The 15,375-nt window shown below is 44.5% G+C and overlaps 1 protein-coding gene across 1 annotated transcript in view; it reads left to right on the plus strand.

Annotated features, from left to right (window-relative positions):
- Positions 1-15,375, plus strand: part of TEK (TEK receptor tyrosine kinase) — a 107,717-nt gene that overhangs the window by 82,348 nt on the left and 9,994 nt on the right. The window contains exons 13-18 of the mRNA XM_006101227.3: positions 4,281-4,580; positions 6,650-6,804; positions 8,315-8,525; positions 11,081-11,191; positions 13,772-13,962; positions 14,488-14,601. Coding sequence (XP_006101289.1) covers positions 4,281-4,580; positions 6,650-6,804; positions 8,315-8,525; positions 11,081-11,191; positions 13,772-13,962; positions 14,488-14,601 — 1,082 coding nt within the window. The remainder of the gene's footprint in view (positions 1-4,280; positions 4,581-6,649; positions 6,805-8,314; positions 8,526-11,080; positions 11,192-13,771; positions 13,963-14,487; positions 14,602-15,375) is intronic.

Genomic DNA, 15,375 nt, shown 5'->3' on the forward strand with positions numbered 1-15,375 from the left:
ACATACATATGCATACATATTATTCTTTATCTTGCTTTTTTAAATAAACATTATTTTATCTGTCCATGTTAATTTGCTTAGATCTGACTTAGGCTTTTTTAACTTCTGCATAATAGTTTATATTAAACTTGGGCATTTTGGGGGCATTTAGATTTCCTCTTGTTTGATATATTTGTTGATATATCAACAACTTTGCCCATGGGCTCGGTTGTCTTCTTTTACTGGTTAAAGTTGTTTATATAATTTGGATACTGATCTTGTTACATACATTGCAAATATATGCTCCTAATCTCTTTATTTTCACCTTGTTTGTGGTGTCTTTTACGCTACACACAGTTTACATATAATCAGACCTGTCCATAGTTGCCTTTGTGGTTTGTACTTTTTGGTTTTGAAATTATTCCCTACCCCAAGGTAAATATAGTCTCTATATTTTTTCCAGTAGTTGTAGTGGTTTTTTTCACATTTAGGTCTTTATGATATAGGGATGTTATTTGAGGATAGAGTGTAAGTATTTTAATCTTTTAAATTTCAATAGTATTTATTCACATATGGCAAGCCGATGGTCCCAATGCCATGTATTGAATAGTCCCACGAGTGACTTGTGATGCTTTCTGTATCTGACACCCAGTTCTCACACTGGTTTTGCTTCCGTTTCTGGGCACTCGGTTCTCTCTTCCGCTGACCTGTGTGTTTGTTCCTGTACCATTTCCACCTGTTTAAATTACTATGGATTTATTAAATGTTTTGATAATTGTAGGGTGAATCATTATTTCCTTTTTCAACATTGTCTTAGATGTTCATTCACTATTCTGTGTAAATTTTACCCTCGTTAGAATTATATACTATCAAATCACATTATAATTATCATATTTATAGAATGAAATGAAAACTAGCTAGTAATCCCTGAAAGAGGACTTGCCTTGTGTGGAATTTGATAGGGGTGAGGGTGAGGATGCTGATGCTGGAGATGCTGACATTGGCAGGGTAGGAGCCCGTCCCTACAGGGTCAGGAAATTAGGGCAAGGAGGATATGGATGAGAACGTTTCAGTCTTACCTGATATATTTGTTAATATGCTATGTTGTCATTGGCTGATGTTGCATATAGGTTGTTCAGAAGCCAAAGTAATGCTTCTAATTTAAAGTTTATGTTGGTGCCCACCCTAGCAATTCCATCTGGACCATATGAAAGGAGTGAAATGAATCAGATGTGGCTTATGGCCCCACACATATGGGAAAAATAATAAATGTGTGTAATGTGTCCCTGTATATGTAGAGTATATCATTTAACACTTTCATGACTTTATGAGGAAATTAGAATAGGAATTATCATCACATTTAACAGACAGGGAATCTGACACTCAGAGGAGGGAAAGTAACTGGACCAGGCTTCTACAGCTCATAACTCAGGGCCTTAGGATTCTAATTAACGTTTCTTGTTTTGTTTATTTACTTTGCTAAACCATGCTACTGATTTGTCTCTTTGGTTGGGCAACCAACTGCTTCAAAGTTACTGGAGAATTTTCCTCAGCAACTTCTAAATTGCTTATAATCTGGTTAGCATTTCCTAAAGTATTTTATTTTATTTTAAATTTTAAATTCGAGTTGTCATTAAATACTATATTAGTTTCAGGTGTATGCATAGTGGTTAGACATTTACATAATTTATAGAGTGATCCCTCCCAGTAAGTCTAGCACCCATCTGACACCATACATAATTACCAAATGTTGACTCTACTAGTATTTCCTATGCTGTATTTTACATCTCCATAACTATTTTGTAACTATTGATTTGTACTTCTTAATCCCTTCACCTTTTTCAACCAATCTCCCCAACCCCCTCCGATCTGGCAACCATTAGTTTATTCTCTGTATTTATGATTCTGTTTCTATTTTTTTCATTTATTTTTTTCTTTAGATTCCACTTCTAAGTGAAATTATATGGTATTTATCCTAAAGTGTCTCAGAATCTACTTTAGAGTCACTGGGAAACCTGCTAAAATCTAGATTACTGGGCTCCGACTCACTGAATCTGAATCAGAGGTTCACTAAGTGAACCCAAGACTTCTCTCAGGCATCATGCAAATTTATTTATGACTTTTAATTGGCACCAAAATTATAGTCCTTATTCTTCCAGCAGGTGTTTTCAAGGTACCAATTCTTTTGGTGACAGACTTAGAATACCACTGGTTTAAGAACTTGAATTTTTTTTGAGGCACAACTAATATAAATACTAAATATGTGTTCATAGTAATCTGAAAATGTTAATATTCCTACTACTCTGTCATCCCTTGTGGGAGGAAGGTTATTTTATATTTTTGCAAAGATTTACAAAAAGCTTGGTACCGGATGCAAAGGAAGTTAAGACATATTGCTGATTAATTAATTGTGATTTTGAATAATTTACCACCTGTTAGACATAGAAAATGACAATCAGATTTGGAAGGCTCAAAATCTACCACCCGATTCTCATAGATTGCCACAGTTACTTAAGAGTATGACATGGGGAATCAACATCAGGGAGAGAGGAAATTTGGAAAGGATAAAATCTCTGAGGATACAAAATAGAAAAAATGTACATCAAGACACTTCTTGAAGGTTCTAGTTTGCTTATAAACCAGGGGTCCTCAAACTTTTTAAACAGGGGGCCAGTTCACTGTCCCTCAAACAGTTAGAGGCCCGGACTATAGTTTAAAAAAAAACAACTATGAACAAATTCCTATGCACACTGCACATATCTTATTTTGAAGTAAAAAAACAAAACGAGAACAAATACAATATTTGTATTTGCATGTGGCCCGCAGGCCGTAGTTTGAGGACCCCTGTTATAAACCATAACTTTTATATGGAGTGAAATGGCCTGGCTCTATTACTTGCGTACTAGGACCAGTATAGGTCCCTTATATTTTGAAGTCTCAGTTCTCTTGCTGCTAAAATTGGGATAATTAAAATCTCAGCACTGGTTACCTGTGCAGAGCCAGCTCAGCCAAGAGTTCGGCAAGCCTGAGGGGTGAGGGGGCGGTGAAGGATGAAGAAAAGACAAAGAGAATAAGCTGGGTCTAGATGGGTCTTCCTGTGCCTGGCTAAGGCCACAGACAGAGAGATCCAGAGGCAAGCTGAGCCTTTATTTTATAGCCAGAGGTAAACAAGGTAGTGGTCACAGTAGTTACAATGTTCTTGTGAGTTTCACTTGTTTTGGCAGCACTTGCTGCACCTCCCACACCCCATTAGCTTCCCAGATAGGATCTAGGGAGCGTCATAAGGTCAAGCTTAATTATGCTAAGAGGGCTGTGCCCTCTAAGCTGGGACTTGTTTGTGGCTTTGCCAATAGGTCAGTCTGAAGCTTAACCCTACAGCCGTGCCCTACAGTTACCTACCTGCCTGTGTGGTTTCAGGGTCAAGGGAGCGCCTGCACACGGAAGCACCTTGTAAACAGCCAAACAAAGGGAAGGCATAGTTAATATCAAGGGCAAGACCTACTTTCCTTGAGTCAGAGTTTCAGGCTTTGAAGAGTCACAGAGTTCCCTTCTGGCCTGTGCTTGTCTTTGTGTGAGAGGAGCTGGAGTGGGCCTGCAGGAAGGACTCTGCATGTCATCTTCACATCTGGAAAACCTCAGAGTCTCTCTCTCATCCTTCCTATGACCCTAATGGAACAGTCTATCTCTTTCCCCCACATCTCGATTGCAGTTTGTTTACAAAGTGCTTAATACATTGTCTTATGTGTACACTGACTTGCTACTGCTCCCTAAATGCATTAGGGCAAGGACGGGTCCTATGGGACAGTGGCTGGTTATAGACTATGGCATCAGATTGCCAGGAGTTCAATCCTATTTCTTCTCCTTAATAGCTGTGTGACCTTTGCCAAGTCACTTAACCTCTCTGGGCCTCAGTACTTATGGTAAGAATGTTGTGAAGATAAATTGAGTGACTATGTTGAAGAGCCTATATAAATGCCAGCTCTCATAATCTTTCTGTTCTCCCCAGAATCAAGAACAGTATAATATAGATTTTTGGAGTAACAGAATTTCCGAGGCCTTAATTTAGTGTAAGGACGATGAACATGTGATATATGGGTTGTTATTTTCCCATGTTGTGTTACTCCATCAAATCTGCATGGTGTCCACTACCAATTGTTTGGACTTACCTTCTGAGAAAACACCTCTTAGCCATTCTCAGTTTATGAGGTGACATTACCTAACTCTCAAAACATAGTAATCTAAGATATGGTAGTATATCTTAAGTGAAATATCATTATTATTATTATTTTTTAAATTTCTAGTTCTCCCTCCTCAACCCGAAAACATCAAGATTTCCAACATCACAGACTCTTCAGCCATGATTTCTTGGACAATCGTGGACGGCTATTCTATTTCTTCTATTATCATCCGTTACAAGGTTCGGGGCAAGAATGAAGACCAGCACATTGATGTGAAGATCAAGAATGTCACCATCACCCGCTATCAGCTCAAGGGCCTAGAGCCCCAAACACCTTACCAGGTGGACATTTTTGCAGAGAACAACATAGGGTCAAGCAACCCAACCTCTTCGCATGAGCTGACAACTCTCTCCAAGTCTCAAGGTTGGTAGAGCGGATAGGATCGAGAATTATTTCGGAAGAGGAACAGAGAGTTCCACTGTCTTAAGATATTTAGCCCATATTTATGTCGTGGGGCATAATTCATTTGTCCTAATAGGCTTCCCTATCTCTAGATAGGTCCTTTAAGTGAAAATGCCCCCTGGGAAGGCTCCCCTGCTGCTCCATTGCCTCTTATTAAACCTTAGACTGTATTAGCCTATCAGCATTCCGCATCCAGCAGCAGAAGCTCTGAGGAATATGACCTTGAAGAAGACTGTGGAACCTGCTTAGTGAAGGCAGAACTGTGAGGTGATGCTGTGGGAGGCTCTAAGAACCACACTCCATTCTTTCTCAAAATGGACTGCTCTTTTAGCCTGGGTGACACTATGCTATTCTGAGTTTTCTCCTACTTTTTGGATCAGGTTATTATGCCTACACGTCTGCCACTAACCCCTCGCCCAGAGAGACTGAGCTCTTTGAGATCAAGAGATCCCTCAGAGTCCCAGGGGTTGTGACGGATAAAACCTGTGAATGTAATTAAGTGAACAAAGGTGGGGGCTGGAGGGGGGGCGGAGGCACAGCGTGTGGACGGCCTTCCCTTTGCAGTTTATCGGAAATCACACTTCCTAGTTCTCTGTATGTGTGACACGCGCAAAGAGACTGAGATGGAAGGAATGGTGATTGCTGAAAATTTAGCATTTGGAATAGAGTTTATTTTTACAGAAAATCTTATAGCACTAAACCCTTCTTGCTTTCTTCAGGGTTACCTAGGGCTTAAAAAATAAGATCAAACAGGCTATGTTTTCAATGCTGATTCTCTGGAACATTATTGAAATGTCAGAGGAATGATGAATCTGTCAACTATAGAAAATTACAGTTTTCTGGTCACATCCTTAACAAATGCATAATTTTTACAGCTGCTTGTGTTTTAGTAAAATGTATAGAAGCTACACATAAAATACAAGCAGAAAAATTAAACAAGGCATAGCAAACACCCCTCACCCCTCCATTCCGGACATTTCTTTACACACATGCACAGAGATAGAAGGAAAGTTATATGATCGCAAAAGAATCTTGTAAGAAGATGGGGCATGCTCTACATGCTATTTTTCATAAAAATACATGGAATTTAATTTTGTTTGAATTTAAATAAGGGACAGAAGTGGCAGGATTAGACCTTAGTCTTTAATAGTTTATTTTGACTTGAGCCCTAAGTTTAATAGTTTTTCTCTTCCCTCCCTCCCTTGTTCCTTTCTTCCTCCTTTCCTTCCTTCTCCCATTGGTACCTTCAGGTTTTCTCCACCCACTTTTTAAAACAAGAAAAAAATCACAACAAGGTATCTTATTGCTGACTCTAAGCTCGTAGCATCTTGAAGCTTTTCTGAGTGGGGAGAATGTGCGGGGAGGGTAGTCCCTTTCCAAAGTCACGCATCTAGTCAGCCATTCTCACTGCTGTTTGATCATGCGCATCAGCTGGGGCCTCTACTGGCAAGTAAAACTTGAACAAATGACGACTAACGATGAGTAGTACATTGCCATTTAAAAAACACTTTTGCACTTTTTTTTAAGGATCTTAAGACAACCCCATGAATCAGACTCATCTCCATTGAGTTTCAGAAAATAAATGAGTAGCCCTAGGTCCCATAGCAATTCGTTGGCTTAGACCAGTGGTTCTCAACCTTCCTAATGCCGCGACCCTTTAATACAGTTCCTCATGTTGTGGTGACCCCCAACCATAAAATTATTTTCGTTGCTACTTCATAACTGTAATTTTGCTACTGTTATGAATCGTAATGTAAATATCTGATATGCAGGGTGTATTTTCATTGTTACAAATTGAACATAATTAAAGCATAGTGATCAATCACAAAAACAATATGTAATTATATATGTGTTTTCCGATGGTCTTAGGCGACCCCTGTGAAAGGGTCGTTCGACCCCCAAAGGGGTCGTGACCCACAGGTTGAGAACCGCTGGCTTAGAGTCTCATTCCACCGCGACTTCTCCCCAGGTGGCCTGGGCCTCTCTCTGTCTGCACTAACCCCCCTGCGTGTCCTGTGTCCCCCACGCAGCGCCAGCGGAGCTCGGCGGCGGGAAGATGCTGCTCATCGCCATCCTGGGCTCGGCGGGCATGACCTGCCTGACGGTGCTCTTGGCCTTCCTCATCATGCTGCAGCTGAAGAGGGCGACCGTCCAGAGGAGGATGGCCCAAGCCTTCCAGAACGTGGTAGTGTCTCCTTCCCACCAGCTCGCCAGCGCAGGGCCACACACATGCAGACCCTTCACTTCACACACGTGCACCACTTTTCTTGTACACACGTCCCTGAGGCGAGTCTCGCCTTCTCTTTGGCTTCCATTATTGAATGGGAGAAGATAGCATAACCATAGGGTTTCCTGTCCAAAACGGGACAATTTTGAGAGCAAAAGAGGTTGCTCTTAATACTTAAGCAGGATACCAGGCCTAAGGCAGGACTGTCACCCTGCCAACATGAGATGTATGATCATCAGAGGGATAAGTCACCGGAGAGAGTAATCTTGCAAAATAAAGAACCGGACACCTTTGGTAAGGAAGGACCTGAGGGCAAGCAGACCTCAGTGTGACAGGTTTTCCCACATTTTTCCATTTCCAGTTCCCATTTCCTACGTCAGGTATCTTCCTCAATCCCACTGGGCCTCATATATGTAAGGATGATGTACACGTGTGCCTCTCCTACTCCCACATACCCTTCGGTCTGCAGTCATAGTGCAGGCCTGTGGCACGGCCTCTCCTTCATCTAGAAATTTTGACCAGTAGTAGCGAAGGTCTACAAAGTCGCGCTTCACCAGCAGGCATGCATTGGAGTCCTTTGGGATGCCACAGCCTGAACATCACTCTAGATTGTGGTTTGAGGCCCCGTAAGATTAATTTGCACCCAACTTTGATGATTCTGTACATGAACCCTTGAGTGCAATGGCACATTCCCAGTGAGGTGTATCTTGATGTGCACATGTCCCGAGATTCCGCTCAGTGGGGGACAGGGAAGCTGCGTGATCTGACTCGGAGTCGCTCAACTCAGGCTGTCACTGGGGAGGCAGGACCAGCAAGGGGGTGGCGGTGCTGGAGCGCGTCACGACGCAGTGAGCAGCTACTTAAACTCGGAGAAAAGGAGCCCTGTGTTGGGCTTTGCTCTAGGCCTCAGTCACCCTGCAGCCAGTCTGCTCCACCGTGGGCCTGGGAGATTCTAAGCTTTAAGACAAATGGGAGAGAGAAGGGAGGGATGAAGGGAGGGAGGACCCAGAATGGACCAAGGTGATGCTAGGAAGGCTCTCCATGTCCTGTGACTGCCCCAGAGAGAATCTTTGAGTTGTTTTCCAAGTCAGGACTGAACACTTGCTCATCCCACAGCAGAGTGTAGTGAGTGTACCTACTCAGGTGTAGATAACTCGGGGTCATGCCATGCATGGCAGACATACTGTTACGCCGCTTCCCTTGCTCTGTGCAGACATGGTTAATCGGCTGTGGCATGCCTCCATGCAGGCATTGCTAATCGGCTGTGGCATGCTTCCCCACCGAGGCCTGGAGTTGTGCCCAGGCCGCTCTGTGGACAGCCAGCTCACCAAAATGGGTTTGTTAGGTAACACCCATTTCCACCTCCATTCTAGAATCAGATTTCTTTGTTTACCTGGTGTGGCTACAACCTTAGAATTATTTTTAAAAAAAACCCTGACATGACACCATGAAAACAATATCTTTCCAGAGGGAAGAGCCAGCTGTGCAGTTCAACTCAGGAACCCTGGCCCTGAACAGGAAGGCCAAGAACAACCCGGACCCCACCATTTACCCAGTGCTGGACTGGAATGACATCAAGTTTCAAGATGTGATCGGGGAGGGGAACTTTGGCCAGGTTCTCAAGGCGCGGATCAAGAAGGACGGGTTGCGGATGGACGCTGCCATCAAGAGGATGAAAGGTCAGTGCGTGGCCAGGTCGAGTCAGCACTTCAGCAGGGTGGGGAGAAAGCTGGGCTTCCTCTCGCAGCTTCCCTCTGCGGTCTTGCATTCTTTAAGCAAAACATTGGCACTGTGTCAGAGGCAGCTGTTCCGAGCAACTGGAGGTGAGGTTTCCTTTGAGGTCAGCCCGTGATAGGGTCAGGATGTCAACGTGAAGATGAGCTATTTAAACACACGGTCTTGGTTCCTTGGGACACGAGAGCACAGATTCTCTGTCACACACAGATTCTCTGTTAGCAAACCTCTGGGAGCATTGCTGCTTCTCTCAGTGCAGTGGTTCTCAGAATTCAGCGCAGCAGAATCCCCTGGGAGACCGGTTTAAAGGCAGCCCCTGGACCCCACCCCACGGTTTCTGATTCAGTAAGTCTGTTGCAAGGCCAGAGGGTCTGCAATTCCGATCAGTTCCCTAGTGACACTGATGCTGAGGGTTTGGAGGCCACACTTGGCACACCACTGTTTTGTGGACTGTCTGCATCAAAAGTCCTGGAGACATAGAAATGCATCGACTTGGGCTTCTCCCAGGCCCGGTTCTGCTACATTTGCCTTTCTTGGGTGGTGCAGGAGAAACCCTGTCCTTTGCTTTCTCGGGGACCCTTCTGCACAGGTGAGCTTGAAAGGCACTGATCTCAGATGACAAGAACTAAATCTTCCAGTCGGGTTCATCTCAAGCCTGCTCGGTGCTTCCTGTTTAGCAAGCTTGGGTAATGAACGTCTTCGGAGAAGGCAGAGTCGCTGGCGCCCTGGCCACACTGGCTGTCCTCTCTCCTGTGGGAAACAGCAGCGCTCAGAGGACGCGAGTGTGAGGCTGGCCTCTTGCTGCATCGGCTGGGGCAGTGGTGTGTGAGAGCGGGAACAGACTGTCACGCTGGGTTGCTCCGTAATAAGGCTCTCTAAGGTCACTGCCGGTTTCCTCAGAAACCCAGGACTGAGCAGCACTGAGCCTCGGATGAGAATTAACTCGAAATCTTAATCAAACTGCTTTCTGCATTGTTAGAAAACAAACAGCCCTAGCCAGTTTGGCTCAGTGGATAGACCGTCGGCCTGCGAACTGAAAGGTCCCAGGTTCGATTCCAGTCAAGGGCACATGCCCGGGTTGTGGGCTCGGTCTCCAATGACGGGCTTGCAGGAGGCAGCCGATCAATGATTCTCTCCCATCATTGATGTTTCTATCTCTCTCTCCCTCTTCCTTCCTCTCTAAAAATCAATAAAAATATATTTTAAAAAAAGAAAACAAACAAAACCAAATAAGCAAAATATTAACTATGCTTACAGAAAGTAATGTTTCAGTGCACATGTGCATACACACACACACACACACACACACACACACACACACACACACACCTGCTTAGCAGCCTGGAATCCCTTTTTTGTTTTGCTGCCTTAGTCACAGGGAGTTTGGGGAGCAGTAAGGATAGTGAGGGAGAGAGGGTATAGGACCTTGTAAAATCAGTTTTTGTTGGGGTCTGACCTGAGCCTAACTGTCTACGTCATGCCAGTATGAAGAGGTGAAATAGCTTAACAGCCCCAGGATGTGCAATTTCTGCAGGGAGGTGACACATCCAAACGGGGGACACCCTCACTATAAACAATGTCACATTTGAAATGCTCCCACGGCACCGGCCCACGGCTGCTGTGGTGTATGTGGACAGGGGTCGCCTGCTCGTTAGTCTTACAGGATCCTTAGCCCAAACGACACAGGGCCGTCATTTTCAGGCACACAGACCCCAGCACCCTGTTCTTTCTCTAAACACAGTGACCTCACACTGTCACCGACTCGAGGCTGATCTGTTTGGGCATCGATCCATGGGCCTTCCGCCCAGCCTGCTGGTGCCTGGTGAAGCCCCCTCTGCTCCAGGTGCCAGTGGAGAGACAGGGCAACAAGAGATGAATGGAAGTCAGCTTCTATCCTACCAAGCAGCTTCTATCAAACAGTCATTGGGATTTGAGTTTTTGCACAGGTCTGGCTTGTGGAAAAGCAGTTAAAATCATGAGCAAAGTGAAGCGTGTGCGTTATTGGTGACGTTTCAATGAAACGTGGCCCTATTCCTCCGCACGTCTGCCTCGGGGTGGAGCTGGAGCTGGAGCTGGAAGAGCTGGAGTCCAGAAGTGGAGGCAGCTCCGTCCCCCCTGAGGCCTCTCCCTGGGCATCTGACAGCAAATAATGAACAAGAACATGTTAGTGCAGTGAGTCCCAACCAGAGCTGATTTTTTCCCTGGGAGGCAGTTGGCAATGCCTGGTACATTTTTGGTTGGGATACTGGTATCTAGTGAGTAGAGGCTAGACATGCTGAGACATCCTACTATGCACAGGGCAGCGCCTACAACACCAGTACCAGCCCCAAGTGTCAGCAGCGACACTGCTCTTCCTTCGCACCATCTCTGATTTCTCCACGGTTTTCCAGACCTATTGGTGGCCGAGTGCACTTAAGGGCCCCAGGGAGGAGGAGGAGGGGCCAGTTGTTTCTGAAGAGGAATGACGGACAGGGGTCCTAACTCTTGACCTTCTTCCCAGAATATGCCTCCAAAGATGACCACAGGGACTTCGCGGGAGAACTGGAGGTCCTCTGTAAACTGGGACACCACCCGAACATCATCAATCTCTTGGGAGCGTGTGAACATCGTGGTGAGATGCTCTTTCCTGTCTTTCCTGACAGGCTTTTTTCTTTTTTTTTTTTTTTAACAGGCAAATTCCACATTGAAATTAGGAAAGAGAATAACCTTAAGTTACAGTTTCAATCTGAATGACTAGCCTCGTTTATAGACTGAGCCGAGGTTTGGCAAAGCTGGATCATTCGCCCTCTGATGTGGTTCAGCCACTTCCACCCAAAGGCATCCCTGGCTCCCACACGCCCTGTGCTCGCTTATCCAGAAGTTTGCTCAGCTATCTCTGCTGGAGCCCTCAGTCCCAGGCAGAGCGAAGGCCTTGGTTCTGGTTAACTGTCTATCTTCTCATTTCCTACCAATCCCATGCAGCTGAGGTTCTGGATGTCAAATCCATGAATGCCAACTATCTGTAATATGTAAGCACTTGATAATACTTAGGGAAAATAATCATCATAATAATGAGCTTTATTATTTTCTCAACTTGTACAATTTCCTGTACAATTACAGCGGAGCTTGACAACTACCCTATGTTGCACATACTCTTAAAGTTCAACCTACATTATTGATTCGTATATTTACTGAGCGCTTCTGTTGAGTATGTCATATATTATTAATTTACATATTTATTGAGAGACACCTCTGCATGCCACCTGGGTTGGTGGTTCGGAACCTATGCTTACACTCAATTTCTCGTGGAAAAGTTTTCTCCTACAAAAAAGCTCCACAGAGTAATTATTTACAAACTTGACAACCTCTTGTTGACTTTGCAGCACAAAACCAACAATGGAAAAGAGACTATTTCCTTTTCCTCAATTTATTAAACTAAAAATACTGGTGAGGCAGACAATACATCACTCTGCAATCTAATAGGGTGTCATTCTGAGAGTCAGAGCATGTCCCTTACGTTAGAGAATGGAGTAATGACATTTATTTCTGAGCCACTTCCTGAAAACAGTCATCAGCATGGGGCAACAGTAAATGAAAGTTAAAAAAAATAACCAACAACAGAAAAATATATCTTTTTCAATTTTGCTCTATTGTCACATTACGACAGGGGTGGGGAATGTCCGGCCCTCGGGCCGTATAAGGCCCACGAAATCATCTGGTCTGGCCCTGCCAAGGCATTGAGGGTGAATTAATTAAATGTTTGACCAAATATAGCAGGCTAATTTTTAAGTTGATAATTTCGTATGGTCCTTGAATGATGTTATAAATATCCAAATGGCCCTTGGCAGAAAAAAGGTTCCTCCCCCCTGCATTAGGGTGTAATTGATTGGTTCTTAAGGTTTATATTTCAGTAAAGAAGTGAGAAGGCATATTCATACCAGGAACTATGTATATCTTTCCTTACAGTCAACAGGATTCAGTGCTAGAAAATTTTTTTATTTTGGCCAGAAATTTAATTTCTTAGAATACCTTTTAAGTTCAAAATCATTCCACATTTTAAATTTAGTTATATCAAAGGTATTAGCCCTAAAAAGATAGTAAAACCACTCTACTTTTCACTGGCTCCAAAGATCAATGTTTTATCAAAAAATATTGTTGTTGTTTTTTAAAGAAAAATAACCAATTGAATAAAAAATAAGACAATAGACCATAATGTGTTCTAAAAACCATTGTTTTATTTGTGTGTTTTTCTGGTCTCTTTAAGCAAAATGCAACCTCTGACACTGGGCTCTGCGGCCCGGTGACTGGCAGTAAGGGGACGTGGTGTGGGTTTTAGGCAGGAGCAGAAGGTTGGGGAGAGTAAGCTACTAGCTGTGGGTTCTTCTGCTGTGGATATTTAATCATTGTTTAGTTGTCTTCATTTGTTTTTTAAAATAACCTCAAGAATAGTAGAGACACACTGAAATAACATGGCTGGCTCATATTAGGTTCTCAACCAGTACTGAATAAAAAAATAAAAGATGAAGTGGCCCTAGCCGGTTTGGCTCAGTGGATAGAGCGTTGGCCCGCAAACTGAAGAGTTCCAGGTTTGATTCCAGTCAAGGCACATACCTCAGTTGCAGGCTCAATCCCCATCCCTGGTTGGGGTGCGTGGGGGAGACAACCAATCTATGTGAATGTCTCACATCTCTCTCTCTCTCTCTCTCTCCCCCCTCCCTCCCTCCTTCCCTCCCTCTCTCTCTCTCTCCCTCCCTCCCTCCCCCACTCCCCACCTTTACCCCTCTCATTCTCTCTTAAAAAAAAAAAATCAATGAAAAAATATCCTTGGGTGAGGATTGACAAAAAATAAATAAACAAAAAAAGATGATGTGGACTGGCTGCCTTACATGCCCTGGAAACAAATGTTTTGATTTCCCGAGACTGTTACTACAGAGTAGGTGGAAGCATTCAGGAAGCTGCCATGTTAGTCCGCATTTGGTGGGAGAGGGGAGGGGCGGGAAAGAGAGGCACCTTGGTCTCGTAGGCACTCTTCAAGTATGGCAGGAGGTATCGCTTCTCGTCCTGCTGTCCCAGCAGTACCGAGGTTGGTCCCACTAGATATGTTACTTGTAGATGACAAGTTTCAGAAGCAACTTCCGAGGGCCGTAGCACATCTCAGAAATGTCGAGCTTTTTAGGCCCCCTGGTAAGGGTGTCTCTCCCTTTCCCCACAGGCTACCTGTACCTGGCCATCGAGTATGCCCCCCACGGCAACCTCCTGGACTTCCTGCGCAAGAGCCGCGTGCTGGAGACCGACCCGGCCTTCGCCATCGCCAACAGCACCGCCTCCACGCTGTCCTCCCAGCAGCTGCTCCACTTTGCCGCAGATGTGGCCCGGGGCATGGACTACTTGAGCCAAAAACAGGTTTGTCACGAGGAACCTTGCTTGGGACATCTTTCCTTGGAAATGCTCTCTAGAATCAGTTTAAATTTGTACGTTTTTCCCCAGTCAACCTCTCTTCTCTAATTCCTCTTACAATCTCCCTAATTTTAGTCTCCTTGTTAAGATTCCATCTATTTATATAGGTGTTAACGCTCACCACGGGCAATATATTTATCTAGTGAATATCACCGTATGTATTTGGTGAAGTTCCTTAACCCGTCTTAGCCCAAATAATGCTCATAGCAGAGGACTTACATGGCAACAGGGAGATTTAATGACCTGGTTTCCCCCCTGAAATACGTCTCCCAAGATTTGGTGGAATCCACCAAGGCCCTTTAGGGAGCAACTTCAAGGGAACTGGATTCTGGTGACATTTAAAAACCCATTTCATCCTACCTCTCATCGCTAGTTCCCAAAGTGCTGCCCCCAGGGCATGGTACTAACAACATGACTTGAAAAAGCAAAGATGATACTGGAAATAAAATGATGTTTTTTTTGAAATTTCAGTTTATCCACAGGGATCTGGCTGCCAGGAACATCTTAGTTGGTGAAAACTATGTAGCCAAAATAGCCGATTTTGGATTGTCCCGAGGTCAAGAAGTTTATGTGAAAAAGACGATGGTGAGTTCCAAACAGACCCACTAACGCTTTTCCCAAGGCGCCTTCCCACCCTGATGTTGTTGCTCTAAGACCACTGCTCTGCGGTGACTGAGGTGTCTACCTGGACCCCAGGAGATACATCCTGGCCCCACAAACATCCTTTCTAAGTTTTGATTCCTAACATGACTAGAGGATCCAAACTACCAGCAAAAAAGCCAGTATCGCAGGTGGCCAGGTCCTCACTCACATGAGCCTCGCGGTGCAGGGCTCAGCTCTGGATCCGGCCAGACCCTGTGCGAGGAGCTCCCATATCTCCTTCCACGCACAGCAAACATGGAAGGGGCAAAAAAGATACTGAGCATATTTTCCAAATATAAGGAAAGTCAATTAACGAGGTTCCTAAATCACACGGAGCCTCAGGGAGAAAACTCGGGACTTCCAAAGGCCCACAGATTCCCCTCTTTGCAAAAAGCTCCCCACGCCCCCTTCAAGCCCAAATCAATCAAATCCACATTCACCTAATGAAATCCATTCTCCCAAACAGTAATATTTAGCTTGTGTCCGATCCCGGGAGAACCTAACCACAGTGTTAGCAGAAGTGAGAAGTTGGACCTCATTCTGCTTTTGTTGCCCACCCTGGAATCAGAAAGCCCTGGAAATGCCACATCCCTGGGTATCCGTACTGTGCCAGTATTTTCGGTGAAGGGGTTTTTGACCCCCCCCTACCCCCCAGGATAGAAATCAGGATAGAGGGAGAAACAGAATTCAAAGGGGGTTACTGGAAACAAGGGGGGG

This window comes from Myotis lucifugus, unplaced genomic scaffold, assembly GCF_000147115.1.
Source record: "Myotis lucifugus unplaced genomic scaffold, Myoluc2.0 scaffold_346, whole genome shotgun sequence".
NCBI lineage: Eukaryota > Metazoa > Chordata > Mammalia > Chiroptera > Vespertilionidae > Myotis > Myotis lucifugus.